Source organism: Sciurus carolinensis, chromosome 10 (assembly GCF_902686445.1).
Source record: "Sciurus carolinensis chromosome 10, mSciCar1.2, whole genome shotgun sequence".
In the NCBI taxonomy this organism is placed as follows: domain Eukaryota; kingdom Metazoa; phylum Chordata; class Mammalia; order Rodentia; family Sciuridae; genus Sciurus; species Sciurus carolinensis.
In genome coordinates this window covers 116,570,606-116,591,619 of record NC_062222.1, presented here as the reverse complement: position 1 = coordinate 116,591,619, position 21,014 = coordinate 116,570,606, and the positions used below count along the sequence as shown (strand labels likewise).

The following is a 21,014-nucleotide window of genomic DNA, read 5'->3' as shown; positions in this document are numbered from 1 at the left end:
AGATGCATCCCAAATATATTAAAATATCCCAGAGAGGGCTAATATCCCTGAGACAGATTACCTTCTGCAAAGTTTTGTCTTTTTTTTTTTAAAGTTATTATTTAAAATTTTAATAACAGGAATTTAATGTTAATTTCTATACCATTAAAATAGCAGAGGCCTTTCATGAGAGGTGTACTAGTGTATTTTGCAAGTTAGACTTAAACACTAAGTTACTAAAGGAGATATTCAAAGTGGACAGTATTTTGTACTTGTCTTTATGCTTGACAATAATAATCCTGTATTATCTGTTTATAGAATAAGTATGCATGTATTATTTGGATAGTTCCAAGTGGATAATTTTATCCAGAGAGGTAATTTTTAAAGTCACTACTGGTGTGCGTTCAGATTGTACACAATGAAAGTTTTAGCTGTGTTATCTATCAGTAATGCAGAATTTTATGAATAATATTGATTCATGCAAATACAGTACCACATTTCAGACACTGAAATACTAATTTGACAAAAAAAGCTAGTTTAAAAATATTTACTGAGGTGCAAGTGTCATGCAAAACTATGTTTTTAATACTTCATTTCTACAGCATTGGATATCTATAACAATTAGGCTTCTGCGATAATATGCAACAATACTTTGCACTCATTATCTTCAGTGTCAGTTTATAAACAAAAAGTAACTTTCGAGGGCCATTTGTTGTTTAATGCAAGCAATGAAAATGTTCATACTGGATGTACTGTGTACAAGATTCTTGGTATTCTTTGTGATACACTGAGACTATAAAGGTTATGTGGAATACTAGACACAGTTGTTTCCTGGTGAAATGTGATACAGTAATATATACATATATGTGTTTGTGTGTGTGTATATTTATATACGTATATGTAATATGTATTATAGGATATATATATTCTGAGGGGAACTTAAGAAAATATGAAATTTGTTTTTCAAAGTTTTATCTGTATGATATACAATACTCAGAAAATTTAATTTTTATACTAACCAAAGTTAAACACATAGCAAATAAAATTTTTGGAAACTGTTCTGTCTGATGCTACAGCAAATTCCACTAATAAAACAACACATATTTCTCATTGCCAGAACACATCTTAAGAAAAACATTTGACTGTCAAGTATTCCATAATAGTTTTACTATAAAACATGCTTTGCTTGTGGAATATGGGATCTGAGAATTAAGGCAAAGGAAAATTTTATCTTATTGCCTCATTTAAGATGATATATACAGAAAAATATATTAGTTTCTTATTGCTTCCTTAATTATTAAAATTAGTTTCCTAAAGAAATATTTTCTATATGTAGCCCTTCATTGTAGCTATTTGTATAAAAGAAACAGACTTAATATGATTTTATATACAATAGTTAAAACAATATGGTAAAACAGAAGTTTAAACTACATTGCATGAAATGGCTTTTAAAAATATGCCTTTTGAGAAATACGAGTTTGAATTATTTATTTATTTTAACCCAAAATTTGATATTGTGGGGAGTTTATATCTTTATTATTGCTTTACCTACAGTTAGATACAGATTTTTGTTTTGCTTTTTCATGTCTTTATCAGATTTGTAAATAGGATTCCAGTTAAATTAATTATATTTTTTTCTATAAGATTACCTGTAAAAACTCACAAATAAATTGAGTTCTTAAAAATTTCCCAGAAAATGACAAAAGGTAATGCAAAAAAGTGTGAAGAGATCTGTTCTACAGAATATTTACTTCTCCATGCCCATCTTAATAGTATTTTTGTCCTGTGACTGATAATTGCATTCTAAATTGTGTAATCTTATGCTTTTAAGTGGACATATCAAGTGGCAGATTTATAAGATATTTTATGCAAATGCCTCATAAGTTCCATGCTTTCACTTAAACTCCATTTGACCCATCAGATGGGGTTACCTCTATATTCTTCAATTTTTTAAAAGAGCCAAGATCAAGATTGTTTAAAAGGCAAAGTGATATGCTTATAAATAAACTAATGTATGGTGTTAGTCTCTTAAATGAGTAAAGTTCATATACCAAAAGTGAAAACCCACAAAGCAATTAGAACGAATCATACAGTTTGCCAAAAGTGACTTTAGAAAACTTGCATGTCATTAGGTATTCAAAGGATGTGTAAATTTTAACCACAAATAAGTAACTGATCTACAATGAAATAAAGGCAAATGAAACACATCCCCATTAATGTAATTAGTAATAGTAATTGATATGCTTCATCTTCTCAATATTGTTGTCAGGGGACAAGAGATCCATTTACAGAGTTACATTCCATTTAGTTATCTGACATAAACAGAATCCTTTTGGTTCTGATTTTTATTTTTACTATAAGTGGATGACTTTTCTGTTTAAAAAGATATTAATTTTTACAGAACTGCCAAGATATATTTTCTTTAATTAAACATTTTGTTTAGAAAACAAACAAAAAACACAGGGTCTTGTTATAATTTGTTCTTTGACAAATTAATTTATTTAAGGACAAATTTAAGGGTTGTATTGTTTTAAATACTTATAATAGAGATTAATTATAAACATGATATTTCATTTGATATGGAGCCTTCATCTTATTTGAAGTTTTCCTGAATTGCCTTATTATAGCTCTTTATTCGTGATAAAATAGAAGTGATGTTTCTTACACTGTTCTTATTTTCATAAGATTTAGACCTTCTGAAGTGTTGCTCCTATGCAGTTATGTTGTCGTAAGTTAAACAACTTCCTAGTAATGAAAGTTTGTAAATAATCTTCACACTCTGGTCCCTTCCCCCTTCTTTTGAGTTTGTTTTCCTAGGCTCTAGAGAAGGTCTAATCAAGCTTCTAGAGTTACTAGCTGGCAGACTCTAGGTGTGTGTTACTGGAGTTATTATAAAGTTGCTGGAATTATTTCTGAAAATCACACATTTGAAAAACTGATGATGTAGCCCAGGTTTTCATAATTCAGACCTTTACCATTTAGACAACAACCTTTGCTCTCAACTACATCACATATTTCATTGAGTAAAATCTGGATCTTTGACAACATTATTGAAACTAAGCATCCACTCATTTCCATTTCATTTTTCCATTGCCTGACGAACCTGGTCTTGTTGAAGTTTGTGACCTAAAAATACAACTGTGCTTTTGATTTGAAAATAAAAAAAAAAAAAGCTTTCTATTTATTTTTAAATATCCAATGTTTTCCTAAATGCTAAATGGTTTTTCATTTTTCTTAAAAACAACATAATTGCAAAAAGTAATAGATAATATAAACATACAGTTACCACATTGCTTATTACTCCCAAGTCCTGCCGAGCTTATACTTGATATACTGTTATTTAGATAATGTACATAAAAGTCAAAAGTTTATTGCATTTAGTAGATGGAAAGTCAGGCAATTTATTTTTGGAAAGAATTTAACTTGAATAAACATTAATTTTAAAATCCATTTGTAGCTGATCCTGAAATACTTAAGAAAAAATATTTTTAAATCTAGTGACAGTTCTCTTTCATAAGGAACAGTTGAATTAGTTTGAATAATGTTCTCTTTAACTGATCAAATTATGTTCAATATATCCCTTTTATACTAGTGAAAAAATACAGGAGAACTTGTTTGTTTTTTAAGTACTTCTATTTTGGAAGCAAATGGATGATTTGCCATGAAGGGAACTACATAACAATTTATTTGTGTATATATAAAAACACTATGTATATATTTTGGTAGTAATACATCTGCATAATGATGCCAGCCACCACTTCCTGATTTAATTCCTTAAAGCATACTATCTATAATATGGCTTTCCTGTCTCTAACTATGGAGTCTTTCAGGAAAAACAAGGAATCTACATATGATGAGATTGCTGTTATATTTGCCCTGATACAGGCAATAGGCTAATAACTATGGAAGTGAGACCATGTCTTTAGTTGAGAGACATCTACTAAAGCAACATTGCCTGGATCTCTGAATGACTATGAAATAAGGGTCACTCACTGATTTGATCTCCTATAGTAGCTATGCTAATGTAAATGGAAGTCCTCATATGACAATTGAAACCTTATCAATAACTTTTCTTAAATCAACTAGTAATATAGGTATAAAACTGCAAAGCCAATTTAATGATTGTAAGTCAGTTATACAGGACACTAAATATTACAAAATCATTTTCTTGTTATATTCCTATATTTGAAATATCTTTTACATCTCATCTGTGGAAAAGTATAAATAAATCATATATCACAAACTCTCTTTTCAAATACACACATTTGTTCCTGTATACCAAGTATACTGCCAATAGTCTTTTATTTTGTTACAATATTCATACACTGACACATGGGAAATATCTGAAATTTAAACATATACAAAGCCAAAAACGTCTTGTAATCAACAGCTTAAAAATTACTAGAGTTATCACATTTTAGAATTAGCAAATATCAGCAAAGAAGTTCTCTCATTTTACGGAAGAGGAGACTGAGGCCCAGTAAAAAAATAGTAATTTGGAAGCACAACATTATCAGGTATATAATGTCGAAATAGTGTCAGGTATTATCAGGTATATAGTGTCGAAATCATGGAATTCAGAGAACAGTATTCCTTTCTATTTCATTATATAATCCATGAGGAAAAAAAAAACCTCAATTTCGGTAACTTTTTCTGTATCAATTTCAGTAATGATAGAAATCTAATTAGATCTACTTATGTATTTGTAAGTATGCACTTGGCTATAAAGATAGATCTTTTTATAATAGACTACAATTCTGCCTTGTGCTTCAGTTCTTATATGTAAAAATATCTTGGAATTTATAATTCCAACATTCATAGATTTTAAAAAGAAATTAATAATTTCCCCCTATGTTAGGTAGCAATTAACATTCATTAAAGTAACTTAGCATAGTTGAGAACATATATTCAACAAGTTCATTGATGAAATTTTTAATTCTAGCAGTTCAGTGATAACATATGTAAGTTCCTGCTTAGACTGACTTTAGCATATCCTCAGTGAAAATGTATTTTCATAAAAAAATATAAAAACGTTCTATATGTCATATATGAAACTTTCTATGCATTCTAGTTGGGATGATATTTGGCCTTTTCCATCAATATGAAAAACTCCTTTAGGTTTCTGAACTCCTTTACATTCCACTCTGCAAATGCATTTTACCCTAGAATCCTTGTTATGTAAACAACAATGAATTGATTCTTCCTTTTAGTTTGTTATCTAGAAAATTTTTAGAAGAATGTGATATTTTGTAATTTTTTAGATGGATTGTTTCCTTGTTAGGTAATCAATCTAGAGTATTAGGTTCTAAATGTACATAGGGATAAGATATAAATTATGGCATTTATTAAATTCAAAAATAAAACCTAAACTTAAAAAAAATTACCATGAGGAAGTCATTGTTTTGACAGTCTTCAATGATACTAGACATTTAACATCACTATGTTACTTTGCGGGGAGGGGTCAGTGAAGGTGGAGTTGGTGTAGGAAATGTAGTGTAATAATCATTTATTTATGTTTAAGGTGTAGGTAATTGATTTTTAGACTCTGGCAAGGTTCCCCATTCATTTATTTCTGTAGAAAAAGTAAGATCTGTTCACATACATCTGGAGTAAGCTCTGCCTCTCTTATTGTCTCTAAAAGCCCTTCGATTCTTTTCTAAAGCAGGGACTGTGTTTCAGTACATTACACAGTGCTTTATTTAGCATTAGTGTTGTGGGAGAAATCACATTCCAAGAAGAACTGAGCTAAAACTAGTAAAACTAATCTTAATTATCACTTCTGGTGAATTAATGTTTTAAAGGCAGAATAAAGGTTTATTTTCAGGAATTCAGTGATGTTTGTATTGAACTCGAATGCTGTGTACAAACAACAAAACTATTAAAGTTTCCAAATGGAATTCCTATGACAAGTTAACTTTGTTCCCCTGAGTATATTTTTTATTTACAAACACATAAATTGCAAATAAAATTTTTCTCTGCTCCCTAACTTCTATTTACAACATTCCAATTGAGCATAAGACATGGGGGAAATTTTCATCGCATTTTTTTTTTTATCTGCATAAATCTTTATTTTCCTTCTTTCAGATGCGTCTACATCCATACATTACTGTGTTTGGCTGAATTCCACTCTAATATGATGCTCCATTTTGCACCATACTGTGATGACCTTGCTACTCCGAAACCTGCTGGAGCCTGCCCTTGGCCGTGGGGTGTCAGCCAATCACTGCTTGTTCCACTTATGCATTTTATTTTCAATTTTTTTCTCTCTCATTTAAAGAAAAATAGTATTATTTAATAAACTTAAAAGAAATAGTATTAATACAGAAATGTGCTACTAATGAATTCTGAAGATACCAGGAGTTCCGTTCTAAGAGAGTTAGCACCTATTAGGCTTAATAGTGGAGTCAATAGAAAAAAAAAAAAAAAAAAAGAATCCAAACACATATTTCAGCAATAATCCTAAGCTTTGGCTTTGTGTGAACAAAGGGAAATTAGGTCTGTTATGTCTTTGTCTATACATTTGTCTACATTAAAGATTGACTTTAAATAAAAACCTGAATATTTTTGAAATGTCATGTAATCACAGCTTCTTTTCCAGTCAGATAGTTCTGATAGAGGAAAAGAGAGTCTTTTGCTCATTCTGTATGTGCACCCCTAAATGCCATTGTGTATGTCTGTTTTTGTACCCATACCTGTATATGCAAAGACTTTGAGCAATATTTATAAAACTTTTGGCTCTGAAACAAATTTGAGGGTTTGATTTTGTGTTTTTATCACAGGCATTGCAATAGATTGATTTTTCTTTAAATCCTGAATTATTGACCATTGACCAAAGTATGTATAGAATTTTCAATTTTTTTTTATATATTCCATAAGAAAATTGAAAAAATTTTGGCTAACTTCACTTAAGTCACTGTAGTTGCATTGAAAAGGAAGATGTGGCTTCCTGTTTGTGGACTACATTTAATGGAAGGCTATTCTATTTAATATCAGATGGCATAAACTCCAGCAGTTCTAACAATTCAGCATGCTGCACAGCTGACACAGTGACTGGATTTTAGTTATGTAAGTGATATTCTACGTAAGTCAGGAGATCCTCTGGATGACTCCTGTACTTCTCCATGTTTGTGTATTTATGAGTCTATTTGTTATGTTGTATGCATTTATGTGCTTAAAAACAAATATTCCGTATGTTAAGTCTGATCATTTCATATACATTTACCACAACATCTGCCCTATTGCCCTATTAAAATTGGCTACAAGATTGGAAATTCTAACTAAGAATGCAAATTTCATGATTTTTGTTTCGTTTTGGTTTGTGAATCAAGGTCATTATGATAGCCGTTTTGGAAAAAAAAAAAACTAAATAAATATTGGAATTACATTAAAGTACAAAGTGATAGGTAATGCACTGTTACCCATACAAATCCCTAAGGTCTGCTTGAGGATTTTTATTCAATTAGCTGTTTATTTAAACCTGCAAAAGGGAAATTTTCTCAAGTATCATTGAGACAACAGTGAAATTCCTGAATAAAACTTAATTATTCTCAACCTCTCATTTTGTTTTGAACGTAAGGACCAGTACAAGAGGCTGGCTAAAGAACCCTTACTACTTCTGCTTCTTTCCTCATCTCTAGTGGTAAACCTCCTCTGCTTAACTTAAAGTGAATCATGTAACAAATCAGATCCACTCAAAAACAAGTGATAGAAAAATCAAAGTCCAAAATGTGGGAATCATTGAAAGTACAATTAATGTGCAGAGGTGAGATTTAGGAATATCTTCACAAAGAACTTTCAAAGTTGACACTTAGAAACAGGTTGTTATACACTCTTGGGGCATCCATTAATTTATCAGTTTTCTAACCACAAGTAGAAAGATTAAAAAAAAAATCTAGAGTACATTGCTACAGTAAGAAACACTTGTCTTGACGAACGAAATTTTTGTTTCAGTTGTGTTTGTGTGCCTGTGAGTGTTCCTGTTCTTGGTTGCTATGTAAAAACAAAAACAAAAGCATATATATATATATGTATGTATGTCTTAGTGTGGAAACAGTTTGAGAATCATACTCTTCACTGGGGTAGGAAGATGAGAATGTTTTCTATTATGAATAAAAATATAATAAATCAAAGAAAAAACAAGGATTTTAGTGTACTATTCAGCTGAATCAGAATGATCAAAAGTATAGTTTTTATAGCAGCATTAACCACAGCAAAAAATTTTTTGAGAAATTTTTTATCATTCTTGTGTTCATGTGTGTGTGATTGGTTCAGTGATGAGGTACAGACTTTCTCTGTTCCCCTGTACCCTGCTCCTGATCATTGTTACCAATCTCAGGTCTCTTGACCAGTCTCTGTTATAATTACTGGAACTTATGTGAAAGGAAATAACCCTATTGATTTTTAACTTTTGAGTATTTTACTTTAAATTAAAAGACAAGAATTAATTCCTTATAAAATCTAAGGAGGAACATGATAATGCTAGGGACTGATATATTCAATGCAGGTCATTCTTTAAAGTTTTTTCTTTTAGTAGAACTAATATCAGCACTGGTCCTGGGTATGCAAAGAATAATGAATCTTTGCCCTCCTAGAATGAATAAGTTATAAAGAAGATTACAGAACAGAAAAATGATGGGTTTTCATCATGTCTCTTAGGTTTCCAAGCATTGGACACATGTTTGCTCATTTATTACTCAGAACAAACTGAGGAAGAACACCATTATTATTCCTGAGATGAGGATAGTGAAACAATGAAGGTTTTCATGACTGATGGAAGTAGCTAAGTAACTTTATAAAATACATGAAAAAAATATTCAGTCAAAATTCAAGAGTACTAAAAGCATTTGAGGGAAACTTTGAGATTTGTGAGATTTTGTTTTGTTTTGTTTTGTGGTACTGGAGATCAAACACAAGGACCTCATACATACCCAGCAAGCCCACTACCGCTGAGCCACATCCTCAGGACAAGAATCATGTTTTTAAATACAGTTTTCTTTCAGACTTCTCGGCACAACATCTTCCCAAAAGAGAGTCAGAATTCAAGAGTTCTGAAAGTGTATGAGAAAAGTTGTGAAATTTACATTTTGGAGTAGGGTGTATTTCCAGACTTCTCTGGGGAAAATTTTGCAAGAGAAATCCTCAGAACAGGCAATTTTTTAAACATTTTTCTTTTCAGAAGTCACACACAGCACTTCATATTTTCAATAAATAAATAAATTTAATGAATAAGATTCCTGCTGATCTTATTCACTCACTGTGCATTGTGGGTGTAATTTGGATATTTGATTAATTAACTGGATGTGTATAAGTGATTTAAGAAAGAACACCATCAAGAATTTGGCAAATTGCTTTAATCCTAACTTTGTTTTTGAGGCATTCTCCAGAAAAATTATTAAGGTCCTTAAGAAGTGCTACTGCTATTTAAACTACCTCTCAGGGAATAAATTTTTATCTCTAATTTTGCAAAAACTTTCCTTTGATGTGTGTGATTTCTTAAATCCTTTCATTTCATAGATTGCATATTGTTTTGCTCTGTCTTTTTTACACAGTGCAAGACTTTGGGGTGGAGATAAAATGATTATTACATGGTTCCTACCTTCCATAGATGAGACAATGCAAAAGTGATACACAAAAGGCAGGAGATGCATGAAGTTCAGAGTGACTGCCCCTACGTTTGTCTTGTCCATCGTTGTATTTCCTTGTGCCTGGGATCATGCCCAACTTACAGGAGACACTCTGTACATACTTGTTGAACAAAAGGTGTGGGCTTTGATGCTAGGTGGTCTGTAGATCCACACATTGGATCTAGAATTTGGCATAGCCACATTTTTATCAGGTTCTGAGCTCTTCAGGAACTGTTACTCTCCCTCCTGGGAGGGTTTCTCCTGATGAAAGGCTACCTGTCTGGTTGACTGGAGCTCCTGCCTTCTCTTCCTAGTGTATGCCTCTCCTTTCAGTAGCATATGAATAATTCTCTGATTTCCCTTTCTTCCTTTTTGGTGGTGGTGTAAACACCAGACCCTTAAATAAGATAAACTGAAGCAAATGTTTAAGGCAAGTGAAGGAAGCACTGGTCACCCTGAAGACTTCTGTCTTATTTTGAGGGGGTATAAAAGAAGAACCATGCAAGCATATGGGTTGTCAGTATTTTTCTGGGGATCCTCATCTGGGGAAAAAATAGATACATGTACGCCCAAACACATGCACGGATTTCTGTATCTGTCAATTTATATATTCCTGCAGATCTTATTCACTCACTCTGCCAACTCATGCTCACTGATAAACTTTCCATTTTCATTCAGCGCATGACAAGCAGTCATTTTTAAAAGGTGATAGTCCAGCATATCTGTGAAAAGAAATGCATACTCCGTTTATTAAAGAAAGGCCTAGAAGAAGGGATACACTTTTAGTTGAAAGTGAAGAAGGGATACACTTTTAGTTGAAAGTGGTGGGCAGTGAGACAGGAGCAGAGAAATGACTTGCAACTCAAAATCAGTCCGAAGGGTGACTGGAAAAGCCTGAATGACCTATGATGAGGTCTGGTTCAGTCTTTGGCTCACCCGGATGCAAATTGCTAAAAGATAACTAAGTCAATGCATCACAAATATTCCCTAAGAAGTGCGAATTTTGTTTGGAACTTTGAGGAAGGGTGGGCAGCAATTCTCCAGCTTAGAAGACAGAGGACTCAGTTAAAGCACTTAGTGTCTTCAATTCCAGTGAGAAGTCTGGACTTCGGAGGAGATATATCTAAAAAGGACTGTTCAGGCCTGACAAAAGCTAATATTTGTGACCTTGAATTTTGGCCCTGGAGATTTTAAGGATTCCATGAAATGCCATGGCTTGATATGATTGCAAGATTAGAGTGAAAAAGTAGTGACCTCCACTTCCTCCCCTTTAGACCAGGTGTTTAGGGTTTTGTTTTCTATCTACAATACCTAGTTCAACCGCTCTGTCATCACTCATTTTCTGCTCCCACACTTGAGAGAAAGAGAGAAAGAACAAAGTATAAAACCTGCATGGCAGATTACCTACCTTTCCCTACTCTTATGGTTAGACTAGTGTAATAAATATTGTTGCCACTTATTAAGACATTATTGTCAGCAGTTGTTTCTTATCCTGATTTTAACTTGAGGAAGCTGAGATATAAGAGGATAATAGCCTTTTTTTTTTTTTTTTTTTTTTGCAATGCTGGAAGCAACTTCAGAAAAATTCATTTGACAAAAATTTGTGGAATGCTTATAGCAGACCAGATATAAAAGGTACCCGCTTCCTCATTTCTGGTTGTGTGGACTAAATATTTCAAGATTTGAGAAATAATAATTTCACTTAATCAGCTATAAATTTTAGTAAAACAATGAAGATTAAAAGGAATTAGAACTATTTTGATGAAGAATATTGTGGTTATTTCAAAATGTGCTAACCAAATATAAGAGTTGTGTGATTCTGTTTTGCATAAATATTATTACAAATGCAGATTTTCTTGCCCTGTTCTTAGAAATTTAATTCTAGGACATTAGTGCTTTAGTTTAGAAACCTGAATTTTTAATGTATTCCTCCCTTCTCAATTATGATTGCATATGCTAGGCCGGACAGCAAAATTTCTAGGTTAGAGGCCCTGGAATTCCTAACTTCTGCTTATTAGTTCACTCCTAGAAGGTCTCTAGGAAAACAGAAAACAGGAACTGGGTGAGGTAATCCAAAAATCTGCCTTCCATTCCCAGCTGTCATTGATTGGCTGATGTAACCTCATGTAACCCTTCAAGTCCTGAAGCCTCTGGAAACTCCTCTTCCGTCATTTTACATAATAACCCCAGTGCTGATTACAAGACATGGTTTATGGGGGTCACATGAACCATATGGGAACTTTTGAAGCACTGTCACAACTGACAATAATATTTCTAGTTATCCATGAATTTCTCTAAACACCTTGGAAGGTGCTTTTCCACTTTTGGTGTGTTTTCATTATATTTTATTTTTAAAAGAGTAAAAGAATATTTGTCCTAACCACCCGTTTAAATCTCTGCCTGTCTCTTCTGGTCATCTTCAAAGTTGCATTGATCTGGTGTGACCGCGTGTGGCCCTCCACATATGCCAGTAGGTACTGCTTAGTATCAAAAAGACCTCCAGTACTTGAATCTCACCTCCCTGTGGTGAAGGAATGGTAATGGCTTATCGCTGTAAACCACACACTTGAGGAGAGGCACACAACGATTCCAAAACATCATTTTGACAATTTTTTAAAAAATCCTATCACTTTTCAACCTTCATTTCTTCTTGCCATGTGATCTTTCCTGGGACATTTTCTTTGCCTTCATGTCCAGTATCTAAAAGTAACAGCTGTCATTTATTGAACTTTTATTCTGTGCTGATGATCATCATGCCAAGGACTCTGCTCTGTTACATCATTTAATCCCTCCAGCAGCCCTAGAAGCAGATAATATCAGGATCTCATGTAACACAGGAAACAGGAAAACTGGAGCCTCTCCAAATTCCTGCTCTCACTACTAAAGAGCCCTTTAGAACTTCCCTCCAGCAGACTTTTCTCTACATATCTGAGAATTTGTATTAATGTAGTCATCCTAATAGATTTTAATTTACATAGATACATTTTTAGCTTTTGTATGATTTTCTAGTTCATAATACCTGCTCTGTATTCTCAGCAGGTTTAGTAGAGTCTGTATTAGTCTACTCAGGCTGCTATAACAAAATGGTATCCTAAACAACAGAAGATACTTTTCTCTCAGTTCTTGAGCCTGGAATTCTTAGATTAAGGTGCTGGCAGGCTTGGCCTTTAGTGAGACCTATCCTCTTGGCTTGTAGGCAGCTGCTGTCTCTCTGTGTCCTCACACAACCTTTCCTCTGTGCATGTGCATAGAGAAAGTGCCAATGTCCCTTCCTTCTCTAAGGACACCAGTTCTATCAGATTAGTACCTAATCATATGACCTCATTTAACCTTAAAACCTTATCTCTAAATATAATCACATTAGGGATAAAGACTTCAATGTGGGAACTTGGGGGACACATTTCAGTCCCTAACGGTCTATTCTTGGTCTAAGCAAGAACACATTGGATAGCATTATCCTTTCTTTGCCAACTTGTTATTCATTTCACACAGCGTGAACATTCATGGGAGAGTATTCTTTCCATTTTTCCTTTCCAGATGAGCTCCAAACAGGAACCTTATAAATGTGTTTTTACAATTGATGGAAAATGGGAAGATTCGCTATAGCTTTTAGTGAAAAATATGTGAATCTCTAATACATATGCATGTGCAAAAAGTTTAAAATACACTTTCAGCTTACCACATCTAAACATTTATGCTCATCATTGAATACTTTCTGCCATTTCCAGCTTTCATGGAAATTTGTGATATTAAGTAACATCATTTAAATTTTACCAAATAAGTGCTTTTATGTTTATTAATTAATGTAAAATCAAAATTTACTTTAAAAGAGTACAAAATTTTTCCATGAATGAGTTTTTGTTTTTTCTTTTTCTTTTACTTTTTTAAAATTGAGGATTGAATGCAGGGGTGCTGAACCAATTAGCTACATCCCTAGCCCTTTTTATTTTTTATTTTGAGACAGGGCCTTGCTAAATTGCTGAGGCTGACCTCAAACTTGCAATCCTCCTGCTTCAGCCTCCTGGGTCGCTGGGATGAGATATTTTTAATTACAATATTAATACTTAGCCCAAAACATCTAATAAATTTTCAACATGAAAATCCAAATGAAATGCAGTAGGAGTTCAATGGAGAGGGAAGTGAACAGAAATGCAGACGATTTACTTTTTATAAGGAGAGTCTCAGTGAATTTTCCACATGATAGCATCAGTAGTTGTACAGGGATCCAACAGGTCTGATTTCTCACGGCAGATGGAAATGGCCAGGCATATAACCAAAGTATAACCAAAGCGGGAGCCACACTTGCAGCGACTCCTCAGTAATTATCATTTTGTACATGGGTAGTAAACTTTTCACAATGAGACACATCCATGCACAAGTCAGGGATTATGTTTTTTTTTTTTTTTAACCCATTCTGATTTTTCACTTTCTTAATGAAATTAGAAATTCAGATAATGAGATATATGAAGAGGAATCTGGAGCTCCATAAACATCCAACATGACGCATGCAGGTATGTTCATGTGAGGGATAAAGGATAAGCTCATCAAAGTCTTGAAGTAGAACTCCCTTTTTTTTCCCCTTTGGTCAGTATCTCCAGGCAATGAAACATAATAGCTGAATTGAGTTTTCCTAAGAGATACCTGTATAAGCTTCTAGAGCTGATTTTAAATTTGACTACCGACATTTTTAAAAAAGGAAGTTTATCATACCCCTGTTCAGGGAATAGAAGTAATTATGGTATAAACAAAGATGCATTTTAAAAGTTCCATCTAAATGTTTTTTTAAAAATATTTTACTGTTGAACACAGAATCAATTTTAGATACAGAGATGATATTTCTATGGGACATTAGGAACAAAAGTTGGTAATGACTGTTTTTCCAAATTAATACAACCGTTTGGTCGGGAAACTAACATTTGTTTTGTTAACTAAACTTCTTGAGTTTTTCTTTAATATTTTACCTTTAATAAGGTAATGCAGTTAATGTCTTCAAGAACAAATATTTATTGAGTGACTACTGTATGCCACTTATGATCATTGTACTGTTCTAGACATGGAGAAACAGCAATAACAAACTGACAAAAATTTATTCCTCTGTGGAATTTCAGTTTCAGTGGGAAGATATATAAATAATAACAGTAAACATATATTGCACACTGTATTTTAAGCACTGGTCAACCTATTTTACATACATTACTACATACTAAAATAGACCTATGGTTACCTTCATTTTGCAGATGTGGACAGTGATGAGCAGTGAGTTGAGTACTTGGCTCATAGTTACAGAAGCTGTAAAGGAGCAGAGCTGAGGTTTAAGTACAAGCAATCAATCCACAGAGGCACATGCTCAGCTACTGTGCCTGAGTAAGGTAGAGGGAATCTGCCTGTATAACAACCAGCTAGTTCTGTGGGAAGGAAATTGAATCTTTTGCTTCTCTAAAAGGTTTCTGTGATATTTAACTTTGCTATTTTATTAGCTTTTTTTTGGGGGGTGCCTGTAATTGAACTCAGGGACACTCAATCACTAAGCCACATCCCCAGTCCCATTTTGTATTTTATTTAGAGACAGGGTCTCACTGAGTTGCTTAGCACTGCCTGTTACTGAGGCTGGCTTTGAACTGGTGATCCCCCTACTTCAGCCTCTAGAGCCCCCCAAGGATTACACTCCTGTGTCACCCCACTGGCCTTTTACTATGTTCTTGAAATTAGGTCACTCAATTCATTTTTTTTTAATAGTATCACCTTAAACCTTAAAAACAAAGTACAAATCAAAAGATAGAAAGGTGGAAATTAGACCAGTTGGTGCTCTTCTTCCTTCTACTCATCCTGTGCTATTTGAAAACAATACATAATGTTTTTCTTTTCATTATTTAATTTTTTTTTATTTAATCAATATTTGCATACTCTGTTTTGTACATCATTTATGCGAGTTGGAAAGACATTTTAAAAAATCATTTAAATTGCCATTTGATTCAGGAAAGAAATGCCTTTTTATGAAGAGCAATATTTTGACCCAAAATTTGTAACTAGGACATTTTGTTTATCTTTTACAAAAAAGTAAAACATGTTTTTTTCTTGATTTTTAAAATGTTCACAATATTTGAAAGTAAAGTGAACATGAATTAACATTTAAAATAGTTTTTGTAACTTATTCTTGTTTTCTTTATATTTCTTTAAATTAGGTGCTCATTATTAAACATTCAATTTAAATATTAACCTACAGTATTCCCCCCTTATTTTCAGGAGTTATTCCAAAATTCCGAGTGGATGCATGAAATTGCAGAGGGCATGGAATCCTACACATTATGCTATGTTTTTCTCCTATAATACATATCTTTGATAGAATGTAATTTATAATTAAGCATAATAAGGGGTTAACAACAATAATTGATACATTATACTATAATAAAAGTTATTTAAAATTTGTGAATCACATAATTCTATGTAATATTTTCAGACTGTAGTTGACTATGGAACCCATGGAGTAGGATGGAATATAGTATAGAGTAGGATGGAATATAGTTTATCATGTAAACATTTTAATTTAAAAATATGTTATCATTCTGTTTCTTTAATATTAACATAGTTTTAATGAAATATAGATTTAATTGGCAAAAAATGCAGATGAGTAGCACCAAAGTCCATTTGAAGTTGATTCTTTTCCTCTTTTTTTTTTTTTTGAATGGTGCTGGGGATCGAACCCAGGGTCTTGCAAATATTAGGCAAGTGCTCCACCACTAAGCTACTCCTCAGCCCTGAAGTCACTTCTTTATGAAAATAATTGTATACTAATTTCTGATTAGGGCAGCATCTTATTAATGAATCAGTGTCACTTTTTGGTGTTGGATATTTTTTCAACTAATAACTGTTCTGTTGTATAATACCTCTGTATACCTGAAAACTGAATTGATCTGAGTATTAGAATAATTTAACATTTTAAGCAACAAAACAAGTCAATCAACTTTTTGATACTATTGTTTCCTCATTCCATTTAAGCATTTATAGAATTTTGTTTCCTCAACAATGAATTATTAAAATATTGCCAACATTGCAGTTATTTTCTATTATGGAAAATAATGTCCCCATTAATGTCCAGATAGCACTTGAATTCTTAACAGCCTGTGACATACCACCTCCCTGTTATTCTCATGAAAGTTTAACTCCCATTTGGAAGCATCCACCTTAAAGCACAGGGACTCTAGAAACTGGTCAGTGTTTGTTATTGGCTTACTAACTATGGACCTCATAAATATATTTTGTAGTTACCAGATCATTAGATGTTGAGCAAATTAAGGGTAGGGAAAATTTGGCTTGAGTTGGAAAGCTTGTTCAATTTAGTGTTTGAGAGTTGAGAATTAGTTGTGAATCCATAAACTTCAATAAGGGTACCTGCACAGTTTCAGGAAGGGGGAAAGAGGAGAAAAGATTGAGGAAGCGGCATGTTTTGCATAATTGCACTGTAAAAAGTTGGCAAAATCCATTGTTTGTTCTGTGTGTATTATTATCACTCTTTCAAAGTTTTCCTGGATACACCTTGAGATTTTTTTGTGTGTTCACTTGACAACTAGGAATTATTTTCCGTCCCTAGTAATAAACAGTATGAACACTAACCTTACCCAGTGAGCAAGTAATAAAAGTGTGTGCTTATGAGTTCTTAAGAATTTATGGCTATAAATCTTGAAGTTGTTGATCATTCTCTTGTAAGCTAACAATTATCACCAGAGCACAAGACCAGGGATCCAGATGGCAAACAAGCACAACACTGCTGGCTAGCTCTGGAAATGGTTTAATGAAGGACTTAGTTTTATCTATGTTTGTGATTTCAAATATATAATATTTGGTTGAAGGTACCAGGGATTGAACTCCGGGGCACTTGACTACTGAGCCACACCCTCTCCATTTTGTCTTTTATTCAGAGACAGAGTCTCACTGAGTTGCTTAGGGCCTCAATAAGTTTCTGAGGCTGACTTTGCACTGGTCAGCACTCTGCCTCAGCCTTCTAAGTCACTGGGATTTCAGGTGTGTGCCACCACACCCAGCTAGAATATTTTTTGATAATTATTTGATGAAGGTACATCAAAACGGATTTAAAGTGCCTGATGTCTCTACCATGTCACACAGGAGTTAATAAAATAGCATCTACACATAGTGGAGGAACAACAGACATGACTTGAAAAAGCAAATTGATCCCTATATTACTTTTATAATCTTCATGTACATGTGTATATAAATTTCTCAGTTCTTCTTTAGAAATGCTCATTGCTACATTTTAGGCAACAGAGATGTCCTGCAGAGAAAATGAGAGTGATTTGTGTGAAGCCTAAACAAAGGAAATCCAGAAACATTTCTAGTCCTTAATTATTGTGTCGTGCACACTCTTGGCGCTTAGCTTGTGTTCAGAGTTGACCAGTGTGATGCTTTTTTAATCTCTGGCATTCATAAGGACTGAGAGTGCTGCCACTTGAACTACGACTTTTGTTTTGATGTTGTTTAATATCAGAAAGAAAGAAATTATTCATCACATACTGCTTTGTAGAAAAAGAAATTGAAACACAGAAAAATCCTCACTTCTATAAGCATGGCTTACCGTGTAATGTGCCTTTGAGTGGGTACAATCTTGGCTTTGAGGCAGATGCAGATTTTACAAGATTTGTTTTGGTTTTGATCTCTGATGTTGAACAAATCACTCCACTTCTCTTTATACCTTTCCTCTTACTAATTTATTTCAATGGGAACTGTGAAAGTCTGACCAAGAAACTTGGAATATTGGTTAGTATGATTTCTGTTACCATTTTGTAAAGTAAATACATATGAGAAGGATGGATAGAGACGAAGTGAAAATGAAGTTAATGGGCTAGAAGTTGAACTTAAGTATTTCCTAGAAGAATTAGTTTTACTTTTTTTTTTTTAAGAATATCTTGTTACCAAAAATAGTAGTGCTAAGTTGTCACATTTCATTCCTAGCACTCTTCTGCAGAGAAGAATTGAAGACACATTATTTTATCACTCTGAGAAAATGCTGAAATGTCTTATTGAAGAAAGGAGAAAAAATATGCTTCAGAACTTGAGAGGAAAGTCTCAATTTACAAAAGGAAAAAAAAAAAAACCCAGAATTTTGCTCAGGGGTCCAAAAAATGTTTGGCTTATTTCTTTTTTATCACTTAAGCTGGTGTCTTGCTGGGCCTTTTTATTGAATAATTGAAAAAATTGGGTAGGGGAGGGACTTTTTTCATCAAAGGCAGAAGATAGTAAGAAATAAAAGTACTAAGGGAATATAGATAGGAAGTTGTATCTTTCTGTACTTTCATGATTGCCTACATTTCTTCCTAAACTTACAGTTGAAAAGCTCTGAAAAAAATATCAAGCCCTAAGGAAAATGCTAGGGAATAAAACCTAGGCTCTTTTACTAGCAGTCCTTCCACATGCGAGTGTGTGGGCGCACACAGGAAAACACACGCACACGTTCTTTCTCAAACACACATGCACACTCTCTCACATACAACCACCACACACACACACACACACACACACACACACACTTTCACATGTACACAAGTACACACACTACTGCCTCCACCAGAAACAGCAGCTCAAACTACTCTACCTTTTAAAACTGTCATACATTTATATTTGCAAATTGAAGCAGAACTAGTTTGGTGAGCACTGAAATTTTGGGCACATATTGGCATTTTGGAAACTGTTTTCAGAAAAAAAAAATACTATTAACTATCTCACTAGTTTTCAAGTTGTGAAGGAAGATTGTTAGAATAATGACTTCAGCAAAGTGGAAATTCCATTCTTGGCAATCTTCCTGAAAGACCTGGGATTTGTCGGTAATCTGTGTCCCCCTGGATTCTTGAGCCTCCTCTGCAGCAGAGTCCGTTTATGAGCATGAGGTGCTGCTCATTTCTTTCCCCAGTGGCAGCCTGTAAGCTCTTGCACGCTCTCCGTCTTCATTTTTCCCGCTAAGCAGGCTGAGTGTTCTCACTGTCTCAGAGGGAGTCAGAAGTCAGTACCAAGCAGCCAAGTGATAAGAATATTTTAAACACTTTGAATGTTTTTTTCAACTTTGGTATCCCAGCAACATTGAGAAAACTATAAAGGACTAGCAGGTTTGGAATTTGTTTCTACCAGCAAGTTTCCAGTATTCCTTGATAGTAACTAAAAATCAGTAGAAGTAGTACTCAAACATATATCTAAGCTGGATCCTTATGAAGGTGTAAGATTCTAAATGTTTTTGAACCTTAAACAAGATACTAATAATGTTACCAGAATTTACAAGTATACATTTAACTTGTAATTATTAATGTCTTATTGTATTAGGAATATAGAGCAGTAGTGCCAAGTTTTGTGGGGGAGACAGTTTTATTTAGGAATAATAATGTTCTATGATATAATGGCAACCATATGTACCCTGGGGAAGGATTTACTAATTCCTAGGAAGGCTGATGCTTGACAATTGCCTCACAAGGAAATTATAATATGGCTTTGATGTCTCTCTCCTTTATAGTCCTGCATCAATATTGCAACCTTGGCCATGGGGCATCAACTGTTCTCATTGGAGCTCAATTGAAATGTATTTTTCTCCACACCCTCCTTTACATTTCAACAGTTTTCACTCTTTGTGGATTTCTAATGTTTTTTTCCTTTGATTGTGAATATTAGAACCAGTTAATGAGCCATTTAGTTAGCTTCATTGCATTTTAGCCATTCTGTGATTTTGACCAAAATCGAATCTTCCCGCTGTAACTGTTCACTCTGAATTCTTCTCACTTGGCTCTAAATGACTTTTAGTTATTTTTAGATGTCAAAATACCTTCAAATGGGAACTTTTAGTATCGCTGCAGAGATTGAATGAAAAAGGACAGATGCTATGAAATGATTTCCAAAAGAGAAGTTATGTGGATGCTTTGAATCATGGCAACATTACTGGAATATTCGCACCTTCCCAAAGCAACTTCTTTGAGGAATATAACAATTCATCTGAGTCATGCATTACATTTTCCTAAAAGTAGTTAAGTAATCATGTATTTTTATATGGGGTGTTATTCTAAATGCATTGGTTGCAGAAGGTTTTCTAGCCCTGGAATATCTTGAGAGAAATCACAATGGTTATTATTTTTTAACAATTTCTAATTATTTTTAGGTGCTTTTGATTTCTCCTAGTACTTTCCTTTTGCCCAAGCACCTACATGTTTTCTTTTAACAGGGATACTTGTATCAACTGGCTTTCAGATAATTCTGCTGAAGTGACTGGTTGATGACAGCATTTAAGATATTACCTCTCCAAGTTATATTCCTATTCATGGAGGATGCTAGAAAACAGAAAGCCCTGACCTGAGGATTTCTAATGAAGGGACTCATCTTAGGCATCCTGTAGAATAGAGGGGAAAATATCTGCAGGGAAAGCAG

General features: G+C 33.6%; 1 protein-coding gene across 9 annotated transcripts in view; it reads left to right on the top strand.

Annotated features, from left to right (window-relative positions):
- The window catches only part of Pcdh7 (protocadherin 7), a 389,130-nt gene that overhangs the window by 4,264 nt on the left and 363,852 nt on the right, over positions 1–21,014 (top strand). Inside the window, exon 2 of one of the 9 annotated variants that reach the window (XM_047565819.1) lies at positions 6,064–7,406. The exons of the other annotated variants lie outside the window; for them this stretch is intronic. Coding sequence (XP_047421775.1) covers positions 6,064–6,099 — 36 coding nt within the window. The 3' untranslated portion in view covers positions 6,100–7,406. Of the gene's footprint in view, positions 1–6,063; positions 7,407–21,014 lie in introns of those variants that run through there. 9 annotated transcript variants of the gene reach the window in all.